Below are 20517 nucleotides of genomic sequence, written 5' to 3'. Positions count from 1 at the left end.
AAACATCATATAAACTAAACTAGCACTAATGTCAACCTATATGTCAAAGATTCCTTTGATTAAAATGATTTCGTAATGAGACTAAATGCTTGGAGAACTATTACTTGTTTGGAGTTTTATTTTCTTTAAAAATTTTTTTATATTGTATGTATTATGTCTATCAAATTAACAGAGTAAGTTAAGAAAATTAAATAAAAAATAATTATAACAATTTATTTATAGCATATTACCAGATCCTATTTCAAAAAATAATGATTTTGCAATAAATGATACCTTAAGTAATGCATGGTTTGAAGGTAGAGAAATTGGTCAAAGTACAAATTCATCTCGTGTCCCGTCCTATGGATGTCGAAAAAATTTTGTTCCTCGTAAACCAGAAGATTTTGGTGATGGTGGTGCTTTTCCAGAAATACATATTGTTCAATATCCTTTAGGTATGGGACAAGATGGTAATGTAAATAAGAAATCAAATATTGTTGCTTTACAAACAGATGATGAAGGAAAAGTACGTTATGATGCACTTGCCAAATTAGGTCATTCAAAAAATAGACTTGTACATACTAGTATAGCTTCAACAAAAAATAAATACTTTCATGAGGATGATGAAGATATTGCAAAACCAAATGAAGATGAAATTGCTAATACTACAGAAGAGACAAAAAAAGCACTTGAAAAATTGACAATGTTTAAGATAGCTTCTGCTTTACCTGTTAAACCTGCTCAAAAAGTTGGAGAATCACAATATATTCGATACACACCTAGTAGTCAGATGACCTCAGTAACTGGTCAAGCTCCACAACAAAGAATAATAAAAATTGTAGAAGAACAAGTTGATCCAATGGAACCTCCAAAATTTAAAATTAATCAAAAAGTTCCTAGAGGTCCACCCTCACCACCCCCTCCAGTGTTACATTCTCCAACGAGAAAAGCAACTGCAAAAGATCAGGCTGATTGGAAAATTCCTCCATGTATATCAAATTGGAAAAATCCACGTGGTCATGTGGTTGCTCTAGATAAACGATTAGCCTCAGATGGTAGAGGAATGCATGAAACACAGATAAATGACAAATTTGGTAAATTCTGTGAAGCACTTTATATTGCTGAAAGAAAATCAAGAGAAGCCGTTGAAATGAGAGGTCAGATGGAGAAGAGAGTTGCCCAAAATGAGAAGATTGATCAAGAAGCTAAAATGCGTGAAATGGCCAGAAAAGCTAGAGAAGAAAATAAGAAATTAAAGACAGAAGTTGGTGAAAGTGAAGAAAATATTGAAGAAATTAAGCAAAGAGATGAAATCAGAAAAGAACGTTTAGATGAGAGAAGACGTGAAAGAGCCATTGCACGTAAAAATCCTGAAAAATTAGAAAGATTAAAACGTGAACAAGAACGTGATATTAGTGAAAAAATTGCCCTTGGTCTTCCAAATACAAGGTCTAATGGAACAGATGAGGTACAATTTGATTCAAGGTTATTTGGAAAATCGAGTGGTCTTGATTCAGGTGGTATTAATGATGAAACATATGCTGTATATGATAAACCATGGAGAGCAATGGATAATGTTCAACAACATGTATATAGACCTAGTAAAAATGTTGCTGATCCATATGGTGAAGATCTCGATAAAGTTATTAATACCAATCGTTTTGTGCCAAGCAAAGGTTTTTCGGGTACTGATGGATCAGCTCAAAGATCAGGTCCTGTTCAATTTGAGAAAGAAGATGATATTTTTGGTATCTCAACACTTTTCGATGCTGTTAAAAGTAGTAAAAAAAGGGCCAAAGATGATGATAAAGTTACAACAAGCTCCAAAAAGCCACGTACTTAATTAAAAAATTTAAGAAATTTTTTTTTATTGTTTGTAAAAATTTTAAAATACTTTTTTTATAGTTTAAATTGTCTAAAAATATCGGTAAGACTTTTTTTCCGAACTTTTTCATAAGGTGACATATCAACTTCAGTTTCAAGTCCATACGACTGTGATATCAAGGCATATGAAGTTTCCATCTTTCTAACTATTTCGTCTTTCCTTTTTCTTGTTTTTCTTATTGTTGGTAATGTAGCAAAATGGTGTGCTACCAATGCAACGATGAATACAATAACAGAACCTAAAATCAGAAATGAGACATAGTTTGATAATGACGAATTTTCCCTGTAAATAAATATGTTTAAATAAATGGAAAGAAATTTAATTTTTAAAATGAATCATAAATAGTTAGAAATATTTAATGATAATAAATATACTTATAAATTTAAGATCGTTAAAATAAATTTAAATGTTTTAGTAATAAAATATATATTAAAAACAATATTTTTATACTTATTAATCATATAAAATGTATAAAAAAAAAGATATAAATGATGAATTATTATTTAATAGTTAATTAATTAGTTGAACTATAAACACAAAGAACTATAAACGATGACATTTTTTTTTTGCAATACTACAAATTTAACTTTAATAAAATAATATAAAACATCTAAAATTAGTAATCACTGAAATAATATTATTAACAGATTTAGTAAACTGTAAGAAATTTATATAATTTAATTAATTTTTTTTTCATAGAAAAAGAAATAAAATTTACCTTTCATAATAAGTAATATTTTTAAAATGACGATTAATTTTACCAAATTCTGAGTGATATTTTGATTCTTTTGACCAAATTATATCATTTTTTTGGTCTTCTTTTGTTTCATTAAATAATACTGTTCCTTTTAATAATTGATAAACTGGATATCGATGATAAGTCATACTGTATTAATAAATTTGATACAATAAACTAACGTATTAATATTGTATAAAATATAAGTAGATATATCTTTATTGCATTCTAGTTGTAAAAGTACTATTATAGTCTTTCCGGTATTTAAAATAATATTTTAATCAATTTTTTAATTTTGAGTATATTCTCAAGAGACATTATAATAACTTTTCAATTACATTTTTTCAATTATAATAGATTTTCTAGAAGCATTGAATGGCAAGATGACGGAAGTTATATAAATTATGTATGATAAGATGTATATTATTATATGCATGGCTTAGAAACAACTCCTGCATACCAATAATGATTGATTACCAAGGTTAATTGAATAATGAATAATTGATTTATATTTTTATATAGACATTTGAAAAAAAGAAATTAAATTAATATATTCTAACAATCTTTAAAAATTTATATTTATGTCAAAATAATTGTTATTTACAAATATCTTTGACATTTTTTAAATGATGATAAAAAAATAACATCTAAAATATTATTGACTATTATTTTATTTTTGTATTTGTATTTACAAAAGTATTTATAAAAAAAAAAATAAAAATTTATAAATTCAATATTAAATGTTATTACTTTCTTGTTCAAATCTTATAAGAATGTTGAAATTTCTTATAAAAAAAATATTAATTTTTGTTATGATATTATTAAACATTCCTATTTTAAAAATTTGATAAAAATAAATTAAAAAGTAATAACAAAAATTCAATAGAAGGAGTAACTAATGTTATAATAAATTTCACATTTTTAACACGCCTCTATTTTTCATCAATTAACTATATATATATATATATATATATATGTATATATGAATTATGGATGTTTGATAAGACGTCAAGAAACAAGTATAACTAAGGTTACTCTTGATTCATAATATTATTGAAAGTTTTATGTACTTTTTGCATATAAACATATATTAAGATGGTGAAAAATAACAAAATTAACAATAATCTTTATAATTATTCATCATCTTCTTTTGTTATAGATGCCTATTTTTATTAAAATATTATATTACAATCAAGTTGGTGTTCCGTTTATTATATATATATTTCATAATTATTTTAAATTAATTTGCGCAATACTAATTTGTAAATTATAAAGATATTTATATATTAAATTTTAGTTTAGTTATTTGTAATTTACAATGAATTGTGAAGGAAAAAAAAATGTTTCAGATAAAAATTTTAATGAAAATAATTCAAGTGATGAAATTGTTCGAAGAAAATCAACTAATTTAATTGTTTGTTGTGATCCAGATAATATTATAGAAACAAAACCAACAAAAACATCCAAAAAAGCCGAAAATGTATTAATTTTAGTTTCAATGATTACGATTATTTTTATTGCACTTGAATTTACTGGTGGAATAATTGCAAATAGTTTAGCAATCATGACTGATGCTTTTCATATGGTTTCAGATTTAGCTGGTTTTCTTATTTCAATAATAGCTCTTAGAATGGCACGTAAAAAACCAACAGTTAATTTTAGTTATGGTTTTTATAGAGCTGAAATGATTGGAGCATTAGCAAGGTAATTATTTATTTTTTTTATTATTAAATAATTTATTTGTTTTTTTTAGTGTTATTTTAATTTGGGTATTGACATTTTCATTATTAATTACAGCAATAATCCGTATTTATAATAATGATTATGAAGTTGATGCTGATACAATGTTAATTACAGCAGGAGCAAGTGTTGTTTTTAATGTTATTATGATGTTAATATTACATTTTGGTCATCAAGCACATTCTCATTATGGAATTTCACATGCCCATAGTCATGTAGATAACACTAGTCATTCACATAACACAAAAAATAATAATATTCATCCATGTCATATGGATGAACATAGAAATAGTAAATCTGAATTAACAACAATTCAACCTTCAAAACATAATCATCATAAGCATCATAGAAATATTAATGTTAGAGCAGCATTAATACATGTAATTGGAGATTTATTACAATCTATTGGTGTTGTTGTAGCAGGATTAATAATAAAATACACAGGATGGGAATTAGCTGATCCTTTATGTACATTAACATTTTCAATTTTAGTTATGGTAAAAAATTATTTATAAAAAATTAACCTGTTTTTTAGCTAACCACAGTTCATGTCATAAAAGATGTTTTATCAATTTTAATGGAAGCAACACCATTTCACATTTCATATGAAACTGTTAAACTAACATTACTTAACATTGATAAAGTAACAGGACTACATTCACTTCGTCTTTGGTCTTTATCAATGGAAAAACATTGTGCCTCTGTACATTTAGAAATAACAGATGATGCAAATTTTGAAATAATTATATCTGAAGCAAACAAAATTTTAAAAGAACAATTTGGATGTTTTTTTGTATCAGTTCAAGTTAATAAAACAAAAATTGTATATGAAGATGATGATGATGATGAGATAAGTAGTAAATCATCTTCAAATGTTAATTCAATTGCTGTTGTTTAAATGATTTTTTTTTATATCATTTAGAAATTGTTAACGGAAATTGATCTCATGAACAATAATTTTGAAGAGAATTATTTATTTCATTTTATATTTTGCCATATAAAAATGCCTTTGTATATAGGTTTTTATTACAAGAATATTTGTCAGTAAATGTTTAATAAAAAAAAAAATAAATGTGAATACATAATCAACTTTGAAAAAAAAAAAAATACTTACATACATTTTATATAATAATGTCATACTATAATTACAAAATATAGCTAACTATAGGGGTTTTTTGGAATAAATGACAAATGTCATCGTAAGAGTTAACTTTTGATATTTAATCTCTTAATGTAATTTTTAATTAATACTATGTATTCAACTGAAACAACACCCAGAAAACAATTTAGAACACAGGTAATTTTATGTTTTAATTTTACTTAATGTTTTAGAGTGAATTTGATACCCTTTATAATTATAATAATGAAAATAAAAAAACACTTTTTGGTGAAATTTTTTCTTTAATGAAAAATGATAATATAGAATCATGGGATAACTTTTTTTTTAGAATATTTCCTTTCTTAAAATTAATTTGTAATTATAATTATAAAGAATATTTAAGTGGTGATATTATATCTGGTGTGACAGTTGGAATTGTTGTAATCCCACAAGCCTTATCATATGCTTTACTAACTAATGTTGATCCAGTTTATGGTTTATATACCTCTTTTTTTGCTGTACTTTTTTATATGATATTTGGGACATCAAAGTTTATCTCTTTAGGACCTTTTGCTATCATATCCTTGATGACTGGTGTGGCGGTAAATAATATTGTTACAAAACTTGAAATTATTAAAAATACAGAAAAAGTTGAGTATCTTCAAATTCATGAAAATGAACACATTGATTTGTATAATTTTACAAAAATGTTTCAAAAAGATTATGAAAATATAGAAAAAATTACAATTGTCACAACAATGGTATTTTTTGTTGGAATATTACAAGTATGATTAAAAATTATATATATTGTTATTTAATTTTTTTTTAAGATTGTTATGGGTTTATTTAGACTTGGATTTTTAGCGTCCTACTTGTCAGATCAAGTTGTATCGGGATTTTCTGTTGGTGCAGCTGTTCATGTTTGTATTGCACAAGCAAGTAAACTTTTTCAAATTAAAACTAGAATTAACCATGGTCCTGGAAATATTTTAAGGGTAACATTTTTTTTTTAAATTTTTTTAGAAAATTATTTTTAGAAAACATTTGATATATTTTGGAATTTGAAAAATATGAATAAAATTGGAGGAATCTTATCACTTTTTTCATTCATTGTTTTATATATTGGTAAAGATATTATAAATCCAAGAATTAAAAAGAAATTTAAGTGTATTATTCCTTTTGAATTAATACTTATTTTAACAAGTACCATACTATCATATTATTTTTCTTTTAATTCAGAATATGAATTAGAAGTTGTTGATCATGTACCAACTGGATTTGCATTTGCAGTTATACCAAAAATTTCATTACTTCCATATATGGTTGGAGAAATTTTTGAAATTGCATTTGTTGCATTTGCAATTCATTTATCAATGTGCAAAATATTTAATAGAAAACTTGGTACAAAATGTGACAATAATCAAGAGTTAGTAGCAATTGGATTAACGAGTTTTTTATCTTCATTTTTTTGTGTTTATCCTGTTACATCGGCACTTGGACGGTCAATTCTTAATGTAGAATGTGGTGCTAATACACAATTATCAGCTTTATTTACAGTACTACTAATTTTAATTGTTATTTTATTTTTGGCTCCATTACTAGCATCATTACCAATGTGTATATTAGCAGTAATAATTATTTATTCAACAAAATCTGTCTTTAAAAAAGTAAAAGAATTAAAGGTATTATGGAAAATTTCAAAAATAGATTTTTCAATATGGATTGTCAGTTTTATTTCAACAACATTTTTTAATCTAATGGAAGGATTATTGATATCAATAGGATATGCCTTAATTACAACTGTTTTTAGAATTCAATGGCCACGTTGGTATACATTATCACAACTTACTGGAACAGAAGAATATAGAGATACAGGAAGGTATGGTAGAGTTACAGATCTGGATAATATTGTTATTTTTCGATTTGATGCTCCATTACTTTTTACCAATGTTGAACATTTTCAAAATTCAATTAATAAAGTTATTTGGAAAAAAAAAAGTAAAAAAGAAATAAATAATGATGTTATAGAAATAAAAAAAATTCCTGAAAAACGTTTATCATTAAAAATTACACCTTTGATGGGACATTCAAATACCAAAAAAATAACTACTACCAAAGGAATCGTAAATTATTTAATTGTTGATTGTTCAGGTTTCACATTTATTGATATTACAAGTATAACATCATTAATAGATTTATTTCATCAACTAGGAAAAACTGGTGTTACAACATACTTTGCTGGAGCAAAAGCACCTATCAGAGATATATTAGAAAGGGCAAATTTTTTTGAAAAAGTACCAAAGAAATTCTTTTTTCCAACAATTCATGATGCTGTACTGGCAGCTGGAAATACCTTTTCATATAAATATTCTTTACTTTTTCCTCCATCATCAGCATCAAAATGTAATAAGAAGAAGGGTGTATTTTTTGAAAAAGAATTAGAGGAACAAAATATTGATGCTACTGAATCATTATCAATGAATAGTGTTTTATATAAAATTTATGAATCAGATACAAAATAGTTAACTAAATCTTGTACATGTTATCTAACATTTTAACATCATTTATTTTTTTTTTTAAATAAAATCTATTTTTAAATACATATATAAAAAATATATTATAGTACGTTTTTTTTTAATACAAATAATAATAAAGTGTATATTATTTATTTTTAGATATTTATGTTGTAAAAAAATATATATTCTTAAATTATACTGGAGTTATATATTATCTGTCATTATGTTTATGATTTAAAGATTTTTCATATTTATTTAAATCAAATTTTGCTCTACTATAAAGTTTATGTCCACATAAATTAGTGTTAGTAAATCCTTTTACAGAGGGTAAATTACTACGCCATTTATCTTCACATATTGACAATGTCTCTGATGTGTTAGCAGTATTATTTTTATATTTAGATGATGTCACGGCAATTGGATAGTACAATGTTGAACAAATTTTATTTTTTGAACATAATGACTTACTGGCACTTCTACTTGGATGCCTTGGTTTTATTCCTCTTACTAAATCTTTAATTTTTATAAAAAAAAAATAATAAAAATTATATTTAAAAAAAATAAAAATAAAATTACCGTCAATATTGTAGTCAAAAATGTCTGAATCTGCAGTCAATGAATTACGTCTTTCTTTTTCTCTTATCAAATCAGCACCAAATGTATATGTACGATTTAATCTAGTATCTGATGTTTCTTTTAACTTATTTTTAAAAAGAGACCTATAAAAAAGAGTAAAACTTTTATCTAAATATTTTTATTACCTCTGGTCATTTTGCGATGTCTTTTCTTTTTTGTTTGTACAAGAAACAGTATTCGATTGATAATTTTTTGATTCTCCTTTTATTAAAGAAGTCATTTTTTTTTTTTAAATTTTTTATAAATTATTATTTATAAATAATTTCTTTATGTAAATATCCTATAAAAAAAATATCAATAAAATAAATTGCAAAAAAAAATTTATATATATAAATATAATGAATAAAGGTATTTATAAATATGGTAAAGCATAATAAATAAGCCATTTGTTTTTCACACATTCTAATGCTTAGCAACCACAATAAACATATAATTTACATATAACATTTTTCATAAAATAATTTACAAGGTACATATAGAAAAACTTTATAAATGATGAATTCAAGTATCAGTTTTAAAATTTTAATTTACATTAATGTACACAAAAAATATTACTTTTTCTTTATAATTTATTTAAGCAATAAAAAAAAATTTAAATTAATAGTTAATGCCAATTTTGTTGATTGCCCATATAAGTATTAGATGACATCATACCATACATCATTCCATCATTTACCATCATTGGCATTTGATTTGTTGTTGAAGTTTGACGTTGAATCTCTGAAAATGACATTGGTTTATAAGGAACTGGCATTGTTCTTTGTTTTTGATTGTTAACATATGATATTGTACAACCAGATTCTTCAACTAATTTATTATAATCATCCCAAGCTGTTTGTATTTTTGAAGGTTCCATACAAAATTCTTCCATATATTCCATTTTTCTTTTAGCGTATTGTAAACGATGATGATCAGATAAAGAAGTACTTTTTATGGCAAGATCAAATGCATCACAAACATGTCTTATATTAGTTTTAGAACAACAATAATAAATGTCAATTAATTGGGCATATAATTCATTGTTTTCTGGATCATTTTTAATAGCCTCCCTTAATAATTTATCAGCTTTTGCCAAATTATTACATTGAAATGCTTGAAAACGAGCTAATTTCTTTATGTAAAAATTCCGCAGTGTTTTACTGGTACGACGTTCATTAATAAGACGTTCCATCTTTTCAATAACCCGTGTCTCATCAGGTCTATTTTGATAATGAAGTTTTCTATTGAGTAATGATACCATTCGAAGACGAATTGAGGCATAACCAGGATATTTTAAGTCAAAATTATCAAGAATATCTACAGCTTCATTAAAATTATTATTTCTTTCTTCCATTAAACTAAGAAGAAGGGCTATTTTAGAACTACTTGGAATATGAATTTTGTGTGCTCTTGTCAAGACTGCTTTAGCTTGTGTTTTTGAAACATTTTTATCTAAATATCTAGCATACTAAAAAAAAAATTTTAATTAATAATATTATAAAATAAAATAAAAAACATACTTTCATCCAATATTCTTCATATAAACAACAAGCAACTAAACATCTTTCAAATAAACATTTTATTTTTTTTTCATCACGATTATTAATTTCCCAATCAAGATATTTAAACCATAAACTAAATTGTTTATTCTCTAAAGGAGCAATATGAAAATAACGTCGTAAAATTTGATGTTCAAAATCTTTTCTACCTTCATGATCTTTGGTAGTTTTTTTTATTTTATCTTCTTGTTCCTGTAGAATATATTTAACATATAACATGTGTGCTTCATCACACAAAACATTTGTCGTCTCATTTCCATTATTAATTTTAATTAAAATATCTTTAATATCGTTTTTGCCCATTTTCTTAAGTACTCGTTTTGTAATAGAGTCTAACTGTGAGTCAGGTAAATATAAATCTGGAGAATATCCTCTCAAAAATTCTTCAAACCTTCGTTGATGTAACTCCATTTTATCAGTTGTTATTCCTAAAATCATTTCAAAATGTTTAAATGCAGATTTCAGGTCACAAATACTAACTTCCCAATCAATTACAGAGATCCATAAGTTATCAGAATTGAAATCCATTCCACATTCCTCTAAAGCTTTATTTATAATTTTGAGAATATCTGTTACTCCATCAGGTTGCATCATATAATGTTCCATTGCAACTTGCAAATAAGACATCCATAAATCAACACAAATAGGAAATTCCTTTACCGCCTTTTGATAAATATATAAACATTCTTTTGGACCATCTCTATTATTAATGTATGTGGCATATTGAATCCAATACCCATAACAATAAGGAAAATTTTCTAAAAAGCGTTTAAATATTAATTCCATACTTTGATCAATATTATTTTCTGCACTTTTAGTAATTAATTCAACCCATAAATCAAAATTTTTTGGATTTTCTTCTAATTTATCCCAAATTGGCCTTAATGAATAATGAATTTGAATATCTCGATCACTAGAATCGTTACTTTTTTTAGATGAATATTTACTAGAATGTTTACTTCTTTCACGTTTACTAGATTCACGGCTTTTACTTCTTCTAGAATTACGTTTATTTTTTTTATCATCTTTACTACTATGTTCTTTACTTTTCCTTAATTTTTTTGGTGATGGAGAATTTTTATAATCTTTACGAGATTCTCGTTTAACATTAGCCTGAGGAGAATCTACAGTAGCGGATTTCTCATCATCATCTGGTGACTGTTCGCGAGATGTTGCCATTGATAAATCTTTAACCTAAAATTAAAATTGTATTGTTATAAAATATAAACAATAATACAAAGATGATAAGATAATTAAAAATTAAAAACATTTTCTTAACTAAAATTATAAAACGTTTAAATAAATTATTTAAAAAAAAAAAAAAAACTATATAAATATCCAAGTAACAAAGACAGAAAGAATATTTTTACATGAGCAGTAATACAAATAATCAAAATTCAAATTTGGAGTCTTGAAACGACAAGCGACTTTACATAGAATAAATACTGAAATTAATTTAGTTAAAGAAATTAATCTTAAAAGTCAAGATTATATATTTAAAATTCCTGTTACTGTTCTTTTTATCCGTAATGAAAATGTAATATTGATAAAATTTAAATATACTTTAAGATAGCTTTGATAAAATAATATATAAATAATAGTAAAGTTAATTTAAAAATGATTAAAAATTAATATTTTATAAACATTTTTTTTACTATAAAAATTAATAAAAACTTTATTTTTTTAATTTTATTTAAATTATAATATATTAGTTTCATAAAAAAGTTTTTTAAAAATTTTTTTTTACTATTTTTTATGAATATAATTATAAAACAAACAAAAGTTAAATCTAAAAATAGTAACAATTTCTATTTTACAATGCATTTCAAAAGTTTTTTTTTATTAACTTAAAAAACTCAAATTATTATTTTTAAATTGGTGTTTTAAAGTAAATTAAAAATTTTTTTATCAATTTTCCATAAACATAACATTGTAATATTATTATATTTTTTTTTCAATAATATTCATTGACTGATAAAGATGGCAATGGGTTTTTAAGAATTAAAATATAATTAACTAAAATAATTATTTACTTATTATTAATTAATTGATTATACATTATATTCCACAATGAATAATATATTTTATTTAAATTATATAAGTTTATAATATATTGTATAATATTTTTAAAAATTCAATTATTTTTATGTAAATATATTTATTATAGTTATAAGATCTTATCAATGTTCTTTGAAAATGTTGGACATTGATTATGTTATATATTTTGTTTAGTTCAAAAATTACAATAGAAAAGTTATTTAAATATATTTGAATAAATTACTTTACACTTGTAGAGAAAACTTTTTTTTCCTACTTATTCTTAACTGTAAATAATACTTTTAGATAATAATGGTTTCTGGTAGTTAACTTTGTGTAAAGCACATTTTTAGAATAAAATATCTTAGTCTAAATTTAATAAAAATAAAATGTTTTACATATAAACAGCCATTTACGAGAATTTATTAAAAAAAGTTATCAAAATTATTTTTTTAGAAAATTTTAGAGTTAAGATTATTTTAAAAAATTTTAACATACTCTTTTTAAAAATTTTTTTTTACATCTCTGTTTTTATAACTTTAATTACATTTATCTTTAACATAGTTATTAATATTTGAATATACATCTATCTTTCCATTATTTTTTGTAACAATTAAACTTTTAACAACGATATTTCTTATCATTATATCAATTATCTTGATATTTCAATAGCATTTCTTACCAAAAATACTTTTGTTGTCAAGACACACGTTTACAATAATTTTAGTTTACATATTTAAAAAAAACTACTTTTTTTTAAAAAATTAAAAAAGTGAATAACTAACAAATTCAAAAATTTATTCAGAAAAATTGAAAAAACAACTACAAAATTTATTAACTTAAATCTTATGAAATAATTAAAAAATCGACATTGAAACTTTGAAAGTAATAAAAAAAAACGGCACTTTTAATATAAATAATACCATTAACTTTTTATTAATCTCCACATTATTATATACAATTCTAGTTCAATTGGAAGACCTTCATGAACCACCCTGTATAGCAATAACAAAATAGAATTATGCAATCTTTTGTGCAAAGATTATGCAATTATAACTATTTAGACACTAGATTGCATTGAAGGTGATATTGGAGGTACATTTGGATTATTTTCTTTATCAATAATATCATCAAGGCGAAGTGTTCCAATGTTATTGTGATCTACATCATCAATACTGGGAAGATTTGGATAATTTACTGATGATGGTGAAGGAATATGATTATTAAAATTTTCATTCTTACCATTATGATTATTTTTTGAAATTGGTAATAATCTTGATGGGTTATATGGAGTTGATTTGTATGTTTCTTCTGAAACATTGTCATAATTTCTTGGTGAATGAAATGATATTGGAACTTTTTTTTCTGGTGTGTTAGTTGATACCGTTGAGTTACTTTCTGATTCATGATTAAGTAATCTATGATGAGAACCATTATTTACTTCATAATCATTATAAAATCTTTTATAATTTTCAAACATCTTCTTTACAATATCATAAGCAATACGATCACCTATATTTTCACGTATAAACATTAAGGCAAGAACACCATCTGGACGTAAAAATTTATGAACAAATCTATTTAATTTTGGTGAATCTCTAAATAATCCACTTTTTCTACATTCTTTTTTTAAGAAATGAATAGCATTGTTTTCACGTAAATTTGGAATTGTCATAACAACAAGATAATAAAGAAAACTAAAAATTGATAAGATAGCAATAAATATTAACCAAAAGTATAAGAAAAGATATAATTTTTCATTTATCATATTCATCATAATAACACATTGAACAGAGTGTCTTTGAAGATTTCCTAATACTCTTACTTGAAAGTCACACATAATAACTCTTGGAAATATGGTACTTTCTTTAATATCATATCCATTAGCAACATCATATAATGTTTCAAATCCCCAATTAAGATAATCTCCTCCCAAAAAATGATTTAATAAAAATAGTTGACCAATGGCATTGATAACATATAACAATTTAGTAATTAAATATAAAGCTGTAGCATTATATCCACTTTTAGCTGTTGAAATTTTTATTGATGCATTATGATCAAATTCCATAACACTTTCACATATATATTTAGAAAGTATTTCAATTTCTTGCTCACGATCAGCTCCATTTAATCCCTTACATTTTCTTGCTTCATTAACAATAGCTTTTGGATTAACAGAAGTATGTTTATGAAGTGTATTCCAAATCCAATTTGGTAAATAAAAACAAACAGCTTGAATAAACAAAACTATTGGAACCCAACGATAATATGATATTTGATCTTCTCTCTCAGAAACATTATCAGGTATATTTTCACCAAATGGTACATGATAAAAATTATTAATAAAACAATAATCTTCAGCATATTTTTCCCATCCACCTCTAAATTCAGATGGTACCCAACATTGTATAGGTGATCCAAAATATTGTTTTGCCGAAATTGCAAAAGCAAAAAATGCTAACATTATTGAAGTAGCATAATAATTTAACCAATCTGTACTATCAGATAAAGGTTGTTCACGAACAACGGAATTGATATAATTTTGAAGGAATGGTATTCCTAACATGTTAGTTTATTAGTAAGTGATGACAATAAAATTTATATCTATAAAACAAAAAAATACTGAACTATAGAATAGTAAAATGAGAGTAAAAAGATGACAGATACTTTTATAAACTGTTCAAATGAACGTGCCAAACTAATCTATTTCTGCAGATATTAATAATAAAATGTCAAAGGCCGCGTTTGTTGACCTAACAATCTTAAGAAAGAAATGGTCTATTGAATTAAATCATGATTCATAAGTTTATGTTTTGTTTTGTTCTATATAACTATAGAAAAGGACTAGGCATATATATTAGAACTGTTATTTTAATAGTGACCATTGTTAGTTGAGGAAATATATAACTATGATCAAAAAGTTTCTTAATAGTTCTACAGTTTTAAAACACATTAATGAATAAAAAAAAAATAATATGTTATTTAAACATCATGGTTACAGGTTGTCTTAAGATTGTGTAGTTATCATTTATAATATAAATATAAGATGCATATTTAAACTCTAATGTAAATTTTTTTTATATATATACATATTTTAAGAGGAAAAAAAAAAGTTTAGAAATTAAAAATAAATGTTAAAGAAAAAAAAAATAATTTGCTTTATACACTAATATAACAATAAAAATATATCATTCATGAAATATTATACAATACATATTGAATAATAAATATATAATACAATAATTTTTTTTCTTTAAGAATAGTGTTAAAACTTTCATTAGTTATATATGAAACAATTTTTATTAACAATTAATAGTGCTCTGAAAATAATTAAGAGATACTTTATCAATCAACTTGATTAAATGATTTCATACTTTTAATATATAAGATAATTCAAAGAGTGCTAATATTTATACAAAAAATGATCTTTTCATTTACCAATAGTTTTGTAAGTTAATTTATAAAGTTTGTGAATTTAAAAATACACTTAATTCATTTCTTTTATAAACTTATAATAAAAATTTTTTTTATCACAATTATATTTATTGCTAATTTTTTTTATATTTTATTAATTATTTTTAATAGTTTGGTAATTTTGAATTTCTTGACTTTAAAAATTTATATGATTTTATTAGATTTATAATAGTTATCTTAATATAAGAAGAAAAATATTTATCTTGATGTTTAGTTAATTTTAAAATTTTTAATGAATAAATAAAAAATATTTATCTATTTTTAAAAGTTTTTGAATTTTAAAAATATTTTATCTTATTTATTATTTGAACTTAAAATTATTTTTTCTACTTTTTATTTTGTTACAATATATAATTAATTGCTTAATGTCTAAAAAATTTTATTTAAAAATTTATGGTTTATAAAGATAAAAAAAAAATATATGTAGATAAAATTTAATTATTAAAATTCAATAAAAAAAACTATTATCATAAATATTTATTTCTTTTTTAAATATTACATTACTACAAGTGATTATTTTACTCAAACACTTAAGCATCATCTTCAAGTTTACATCCTGGCTTAGCTTTTCTACATAAAACAAGAGATGTATGGACAGCTCTAGCTTCTTGAACAAAACCTTTTCCATTCATACCAGCTTCAGTTCTTTCATTCATCATGTCAGCTTTTCCAAGAATTTGTTTACCACCATCCAAACTTAAAACACCTGGAGTTATATCACCTTTAGCAAATTTAACATGTACAGGTTGAACTGGTGCATCTGGATTTCTGACGGATGTACATGCCTCTTGATAAGGAACCCACAAATAATCATATCCACGCATTGCTTCTGGAAGCTCAAATAATATTTGAATAGATCCCAAATTTTTACGGTATTCATTTCCGTGCCAGGCAAAACAACCAGCAATTTTACCATTTTCATTCCAGACACGTCCATAAACAGGTTCACCTTGTTGATACCTAAAAAATATTAATTAAATATGGAAAAAAACTTTTTTATTCTTACCATAAAGCAACATATTGATCACCATTTTCTCCACCAACGGTATTAAGAGATTTTCCAAGAGCTTTAAGTGGTGTTCCGTCAGTTGGGAAGCCATCACCAATACGATAATCTCTCCATACATTACTATTAACTCTAATAGTTGGTGGTTTATTTCCACACTCATTACATTCACAACCTGGTGGAGCACCTTTTAATTCTCTTACAATAATAAGGAAATCAGAAAGTTTTGGTCCAACAATTTCTTCACAAATTCCATCATGAGAAAATTTGGCAACTTCAGTTTTGTTATCAAGATATCCAAGGATTGCTCCATTTGGACGACTTTTCCATAAAATTGGAATTGAATCACCACAATGAAGAATTTCACGATTCTCAATATTGAAACGATCAGAATATTTAATCCAATTGTACCAATAACCAAGATTAAGATGGTTTCCTTTATATTGAAGAATTTGAATTTGACCACCAAGATCATGAGCACCTTTAAGTTCAGTCTTCAAGTATGGGAAGGAACATTCAACAACTCCACCATTATTCCAAGCTCTTCCATGAATTGGTTTTCCATTTTTGTACCATAAGGCAACATATTGATTTTGTTGTCCAATAACTTTTACTGGAGCATCTGGGAAAGGTGATCCAATAGTTTGGAAAGCCCAAGTATCTTCTTTAGCTGGTTTAAGATTTGGCATTGTCAAAATTAACAATGTTTGAAAATCTCAAAAAACATGCTATTCTAAATAATATTCATATATATTAAAATAATTATCAAAAAATTTGTTTTTTTTTATAAAACATTTATGCAATATAAAAAATTTTTTATAATTATACACATAATATAAATAAGAAGTATAATTCTTTTTAATTAAAATTATAATAAAAAATATTATAAAATATAATTAATTTATTTTATTTTATCATATTAAAAATAAAGAAAAATTATCAAGTAGTATAAATTAAATTATATAAAATTTATTATGAATATTAAATAATAGAAAAAAAAGAATTCAAATATTTATATATTTATATATGTTAATTTTATAATGTATAATATTTCATTTTTATGATGTGTATATTAATTAGTAGTAAAAAAATAAATTAAAATTTTTGTTAAAAAAATGAACCTATAAAATATAAATATATTTTTTTACTATTTCTGTGATTGAGAATATGGCTGATCAGGATGATAAAACATTACCAACAGATGGTACTGAAAAAATTGGTCCAATAACTTCAATCTCAGACGTTACATTTCCTGTTCATGAAAAAGAAAATAATGGTTTAATTGATATACCTCCAGGTATATTAATTGAAGGAAAATTTCAATTTATAAAATTTCTTGATGAAGGAGGTTGTGGTACAATTTTTCTTGTAAAAGATATAGCATCAAATGCTCAGTATGCTTTAAAGGCAGTCTCTAATAAAATTAGAGAAAATACTATTTTAAATTTTGAAGTTCAAGTAATGAAACGTTTAAGAAATAAAAGAAATGTTTGTCAATTAATTTCTAGTGGTAAAAATAGTCGATTTTCTTATGTTATAATGACATTACTTGGACAATCATTATTTGATTTAATAATTCAACAAAAATTTTTATCAAAATCAACTTCATTACGTATATCTATTCAATGTCTTTTAGGTATTAAGCAAATTCATGAAGTTGGATTTATTCACAGAGACATTAAAACTGAAAATTTTTTAAAAGGTGTTGGTAATGAGAGAATCATTTATCTTGTTGATTTTGGATTAGTAAGAGAATATGTAAAATTTAATTCATCAAATCAATTGGAACAAAGAAAGGCACGAATTAAATGTGCATTTCGTGGAACAACAAAATATGCCAGTATAAATGCTCACGAAAATCAAGAACAAGGAAGAAGTGATGACTTAATATCATTACTTTATTGCACTGCTGAATTTCAAAGAAAACTTCCATGGGATTTTGATGATACTGATAAAGTTAAATCAGTAAAAAAAGAAACTTCTCCAGAAACTATCTTTCCTGATTTACCAGAATTGGCTGCTTGCCTTGTTTATTTGTATGGATTAAGTTATTATACAAGACCGGACTATCACAAAATATTTACATGTTATAAAAATGAAATGGTAAAATTAGGTGTTTCTTATGATGACCCATATGATTGGGAATTAACAAAACGGCAAACAGTAAAATCAATAAGAAAAAAACCTGTAAATGTAGATAATGTTACACCAAATATCGAAAATAAAAAACCTTGCCCATCTAATCGTACTCATGCTAATGGAAATGTTTTGAAAAATCGTATAGCAAAAGCAAAACGTTCAATAAGAAAGACATCTAGAAGAATAAAAAATTCTTTTCGTAAAAAAAATAATAAGACTGATGAGGATTCAAATTTAATTAATGATAATGAATTAGTTGAAAAAAGTTTGGAGGCTGAAGAATCTGCCAGAAAAAAAGATACTTCACCACTTTCAATATTAAGTTTAGATGAAATTGAACAAGAATTTAAAAGAAATATAATTGGTTTCTAATAATAATGCTTTTGTAATTATATAAACATTTAATGACAACTTATTAACACAAAAAAAACAATTTAAAATAAATAATTTGTATAAAAAACATTAAATTTCTTTTATATAAATTTAAACATTTTTCATATGATAATTTATACATTAAAAAAATATAAGTTGATAAATTTTAATGTTTTCTAGAAATTGCTTCATAAAAATAATTTTCTAAGAATTTGTCTTAAACAATCATCCAACCACATGACATTCTTATATCAATATTTTTATTAATTAAAACTTTATCAACAAAAAAGTTTCAAATATCTTCCTTAAAATAATTTCTTTTTTTGTCAAAATAGCCTGTATCTATTTATTTTCTAAAATTTTTACAATAATAAATTATGTTATATTTTAAACAATTTAATAAAAAATATTTTTAACTAAATTTATTTATATAATATTATTGTCCAAGTTGTTAAATATATATATATAATCATTCTAACACTGATTGTTGTCCTCAACTTCTTAATATTGTTATTATCATGCTATCTTTTTAGATCAAAATTTTTTCAGAAATCATAGATTAATTTTTTAGTTTAAAATTATACCACAACAAACTTAATTAGGAATGTTAAATATCTTTTCAATTAATCATTAATTACAATTAATTAACTTGTATGATAAAAAAAATTATAAACTTTTCCAAAATTTCAAAACATTTAGAAAAAATATTTTTTTTTTCATTTTTATAAATATAATTTTAAAAATATGGTAAGTTAAAATAATACTTTAATAATATTTATTTCATCATAACTTTTTTTATTTTTTTTTTTTATTTATATTTTTAATTGTAATGTACTTTCATTTTACAACTATAACTACTTTTTTTTTATATACTTTTATATATAATTCAAATTTTTTAAATTATATCCTTTTTTAATAATAAGATTTAAAGTATTATTTTGTTAATGTGATAAATGGATTCCTGTTATAAAAGAATACAAATTTGAAAAAGTAAAATAGATGTAAACAATGATGAATATAAAAAAAAATATTTTATAAGTTTAGCTGTAATATTATTTTTTCTAGAAATTTGATTTTTGAACACAACAATTTTTACCTTAATTTATAGAGTAGAAAGAACATCCAAAAGTTTGGTAATTCTTGTATAATAAATTAGTTTATTGTGGTGTGTTTGATAAAGAGATAAGTTCTTTGTCAAATTAAAAAACTATGACAATTATTAACAATAAAGTTTCGGCTTTTTTTTTATGTTAATTATTGTTTTTCTTTATAAATTGTTTTTAATTTTTTTTTTCAATAAAAGTTATTAATGAATTTCTTTTGTTTTTTTTTTTATAACAGCTATTTAAATAATTAA

The 20517-nt window shown here is 23.5% G+C and overlaps 10 protein-coding genes across 10 annotated transcripts; 4 read left to right on the top strand and 6 right to left on the bottom strand.

The window, feature by feature from the left end:
• Window positions 1–153: 153 nt before the first annotated feature.
• Window positions 154–1822, top strand: SRAE_0000042800 (Puff-specific protein Bx42; the record flags this gene model as incomplete). The annotated part of the gene is made up of 2 exons (XM_024646317.1): window positions 154–173; window positions 223–1822. 2 exons carry the CDS (start codon window positions 154–156, stop codon window positions 1820–1822), a joined length of 1620 nt encoding a protein of 539 aa, XP_024500511.1.
• Window positions 1823–1878: 56 nt separating this feature from the next.
• Window positions 1879–2749, bottom strand: SRAE_0000042700 (Hypothetical protein; the record flags this gene model as incomplete). The annotated part of the gene is made up of 2 exons (XM_024646316.1): window positions 1879–2146; window positions 2583–2749. 2 exons carry the CDS (start codon window positions 2747–2749, stop codon window positions 1879–1881), a joined length of 435 nt encoding a protein of 144 aa, XP_024500510.1.
• A 1169-nt stretch (window positions 2750–3918) lies between these two features.
• On the top strand, window positions 3919–5238 carry SRAE_0000042600 (Cation efflux protein family and Cation efflux protein transmembrane domain-containing protein; the record flags this gene model as incomplete). Its single annotated transcript, XM_024646315.1, has 3 exons — window positions 3919–4304; window positions 4354–4837; window positions 4876–5238. The coding sequence occupies 3 exons, from the start codon at window positions 3919–3921 to the stop codon at window positions 5236–5238; spliced, it is 1233 nt and encodes a 410-aa protein (XP_024500509.1).
• Window positions 5239–5744: 506 nt separating this feature from the next.
• SRAE_0000042500 (FI18412p1) lies at window positions 5745–7961 on the top strand (the record flags this gene model as incomplete). The annotated part of the gene is made up of 3 exons (XM_024646314.1): window positions 5745–6224; window positions 6270–6434; window positions 6477–7961. 3 exons carry the CDS (start codon window positions 5745–5747, stop codon window positions 7959–7961), a joined length of 2130 nt encoding a protein of 709 aa, XP_024500508.1.
• Window positions 7962–8166: 205 nt separating this feature from the next.
• SRAE_0000042400 (Hypothetical protein) lies at window positions 8167–8811 on the bottom strand (the record flags this gene model as incomplete). Its single annotated transcript, XM_024646313.1, has 3 exons — window positions 8167–8468; window positions 8532–8674; window positions 8717–8811. 3 exons carry the CDS (start codon window positions 8809–8811, stop codon window positions 8167–8169), a joined length of 540 nt encoding a protein of 179 aa, XP_024500507.1.
• Window positions 8812–9195: 384 nt separating this feature from the next.
• On the bottom strand, window positions 9196–10540 carry SRAE_0000042300 (Pre-mRNA-processing factor 39; the record flags this gene model as incomplete). The annotated part of the gene is made up of 3 exons (XM_024646312.1): window positions 9196–10038; window positions 10091–10221; window positions 10279–10540. 3 exons carry the CDS (start codon window positions 10538–10540, stop codon window positions 9196–9198), a joined length of 1236 nt encoding a protein of 411 aa, XP_024500506.1.
• Window positions 10541–10551: 11 nt separating this feature from the next.
• SRAE_0000042200 (Pre-mRNA-processing factor 39) lies at window positions 10552–11399 on the bottom strand (the record flags this gene model as incomplete). The annotated part of the gene is made up of 3 exons (XM_024646311.1): window positions 10552–10557; window positions 10610–11323; window positions 11367–11399. The coding sequence occupies 3 exons, from the start codon at window positions 11397–11399 to the stop codon at window positions 10552–10554; spliced, it is 753 nt and encodes a 250-aa protein (XP_024500505.1).
• Window positions 11400–13226: 1827 nt separating this feature from the next.
• Window positions 13227–14735, bottom strand: SRAE_0000042100 (Innexin family-containing protein; the record flags this gene model as incomplete). The annotated part of the gene is made up of 2 exons (XM_024646310.1): window positions 13227–13363; window positions 13409–14735. 2 exons carry the CDS (start codon window positions 14733–14735, stop codon window positions 13227–13229), a joined length of 1464 nt encoding a protein of 487 aa, XP_024500504.1.
• Window positions 14736–16173: 1438 nt separating this feature from the next.
• On the bottom strand, window positions 16174–17338 carry SRAE_0000042000 (Cytosolic motility protein domain-containing protein; the record flags this gene model as incomplete). Its single annotated transcript, XM_024646309.1, has 2 exons — window positions 16174–16603; window positions 16650–17338. 2 exons carry the CDS (start codon window positions 17336–17338, stop codon window positions 16174–16176), a joined length of 1119 nt encoding a protein of 372 aa, XP_024500503.1.
• Window positions 17339–17816: 478 nt separating this feature from the next.
• SRAE_0000041900 (Asator) lies at window positions 17817–19160 on the top strand (the record flags this gene model as incomplete). The annotated part of the gene is made up of 1 exon (XM_024646307.1): window positions 17817–19160. The coding sequence occupies one exon, from the start codon at window positions 17817–17819 to the stop codon at window positions 19158–19160; it is 1344 nt and encodes a 447-aa protein (XP_024500502.1).
• Between the last annotated feature and the right edge of the window lie 1357 nt (window positions 19161–20517).

The sequence above is a fragment of the Strongyloides ratti genome, scaffold srae_scaffold0000002, assembly GCF_001040885.1.
Source record: "Strongyloides ratti genome assembly S_ratti_ED321, scaffold srae_scaffold0000002".
Classification (NCBI taxonomy): domain Eukaryota; kingdom Metazoa; phylum Nematoda; class Chromadorea; order Rhabditida; family Strongyloididae; genus Strongyloides; species Strongyloides ratti.
This window is presented reverse-complemented; position numbering and strand designations above follow the sequence as displayed.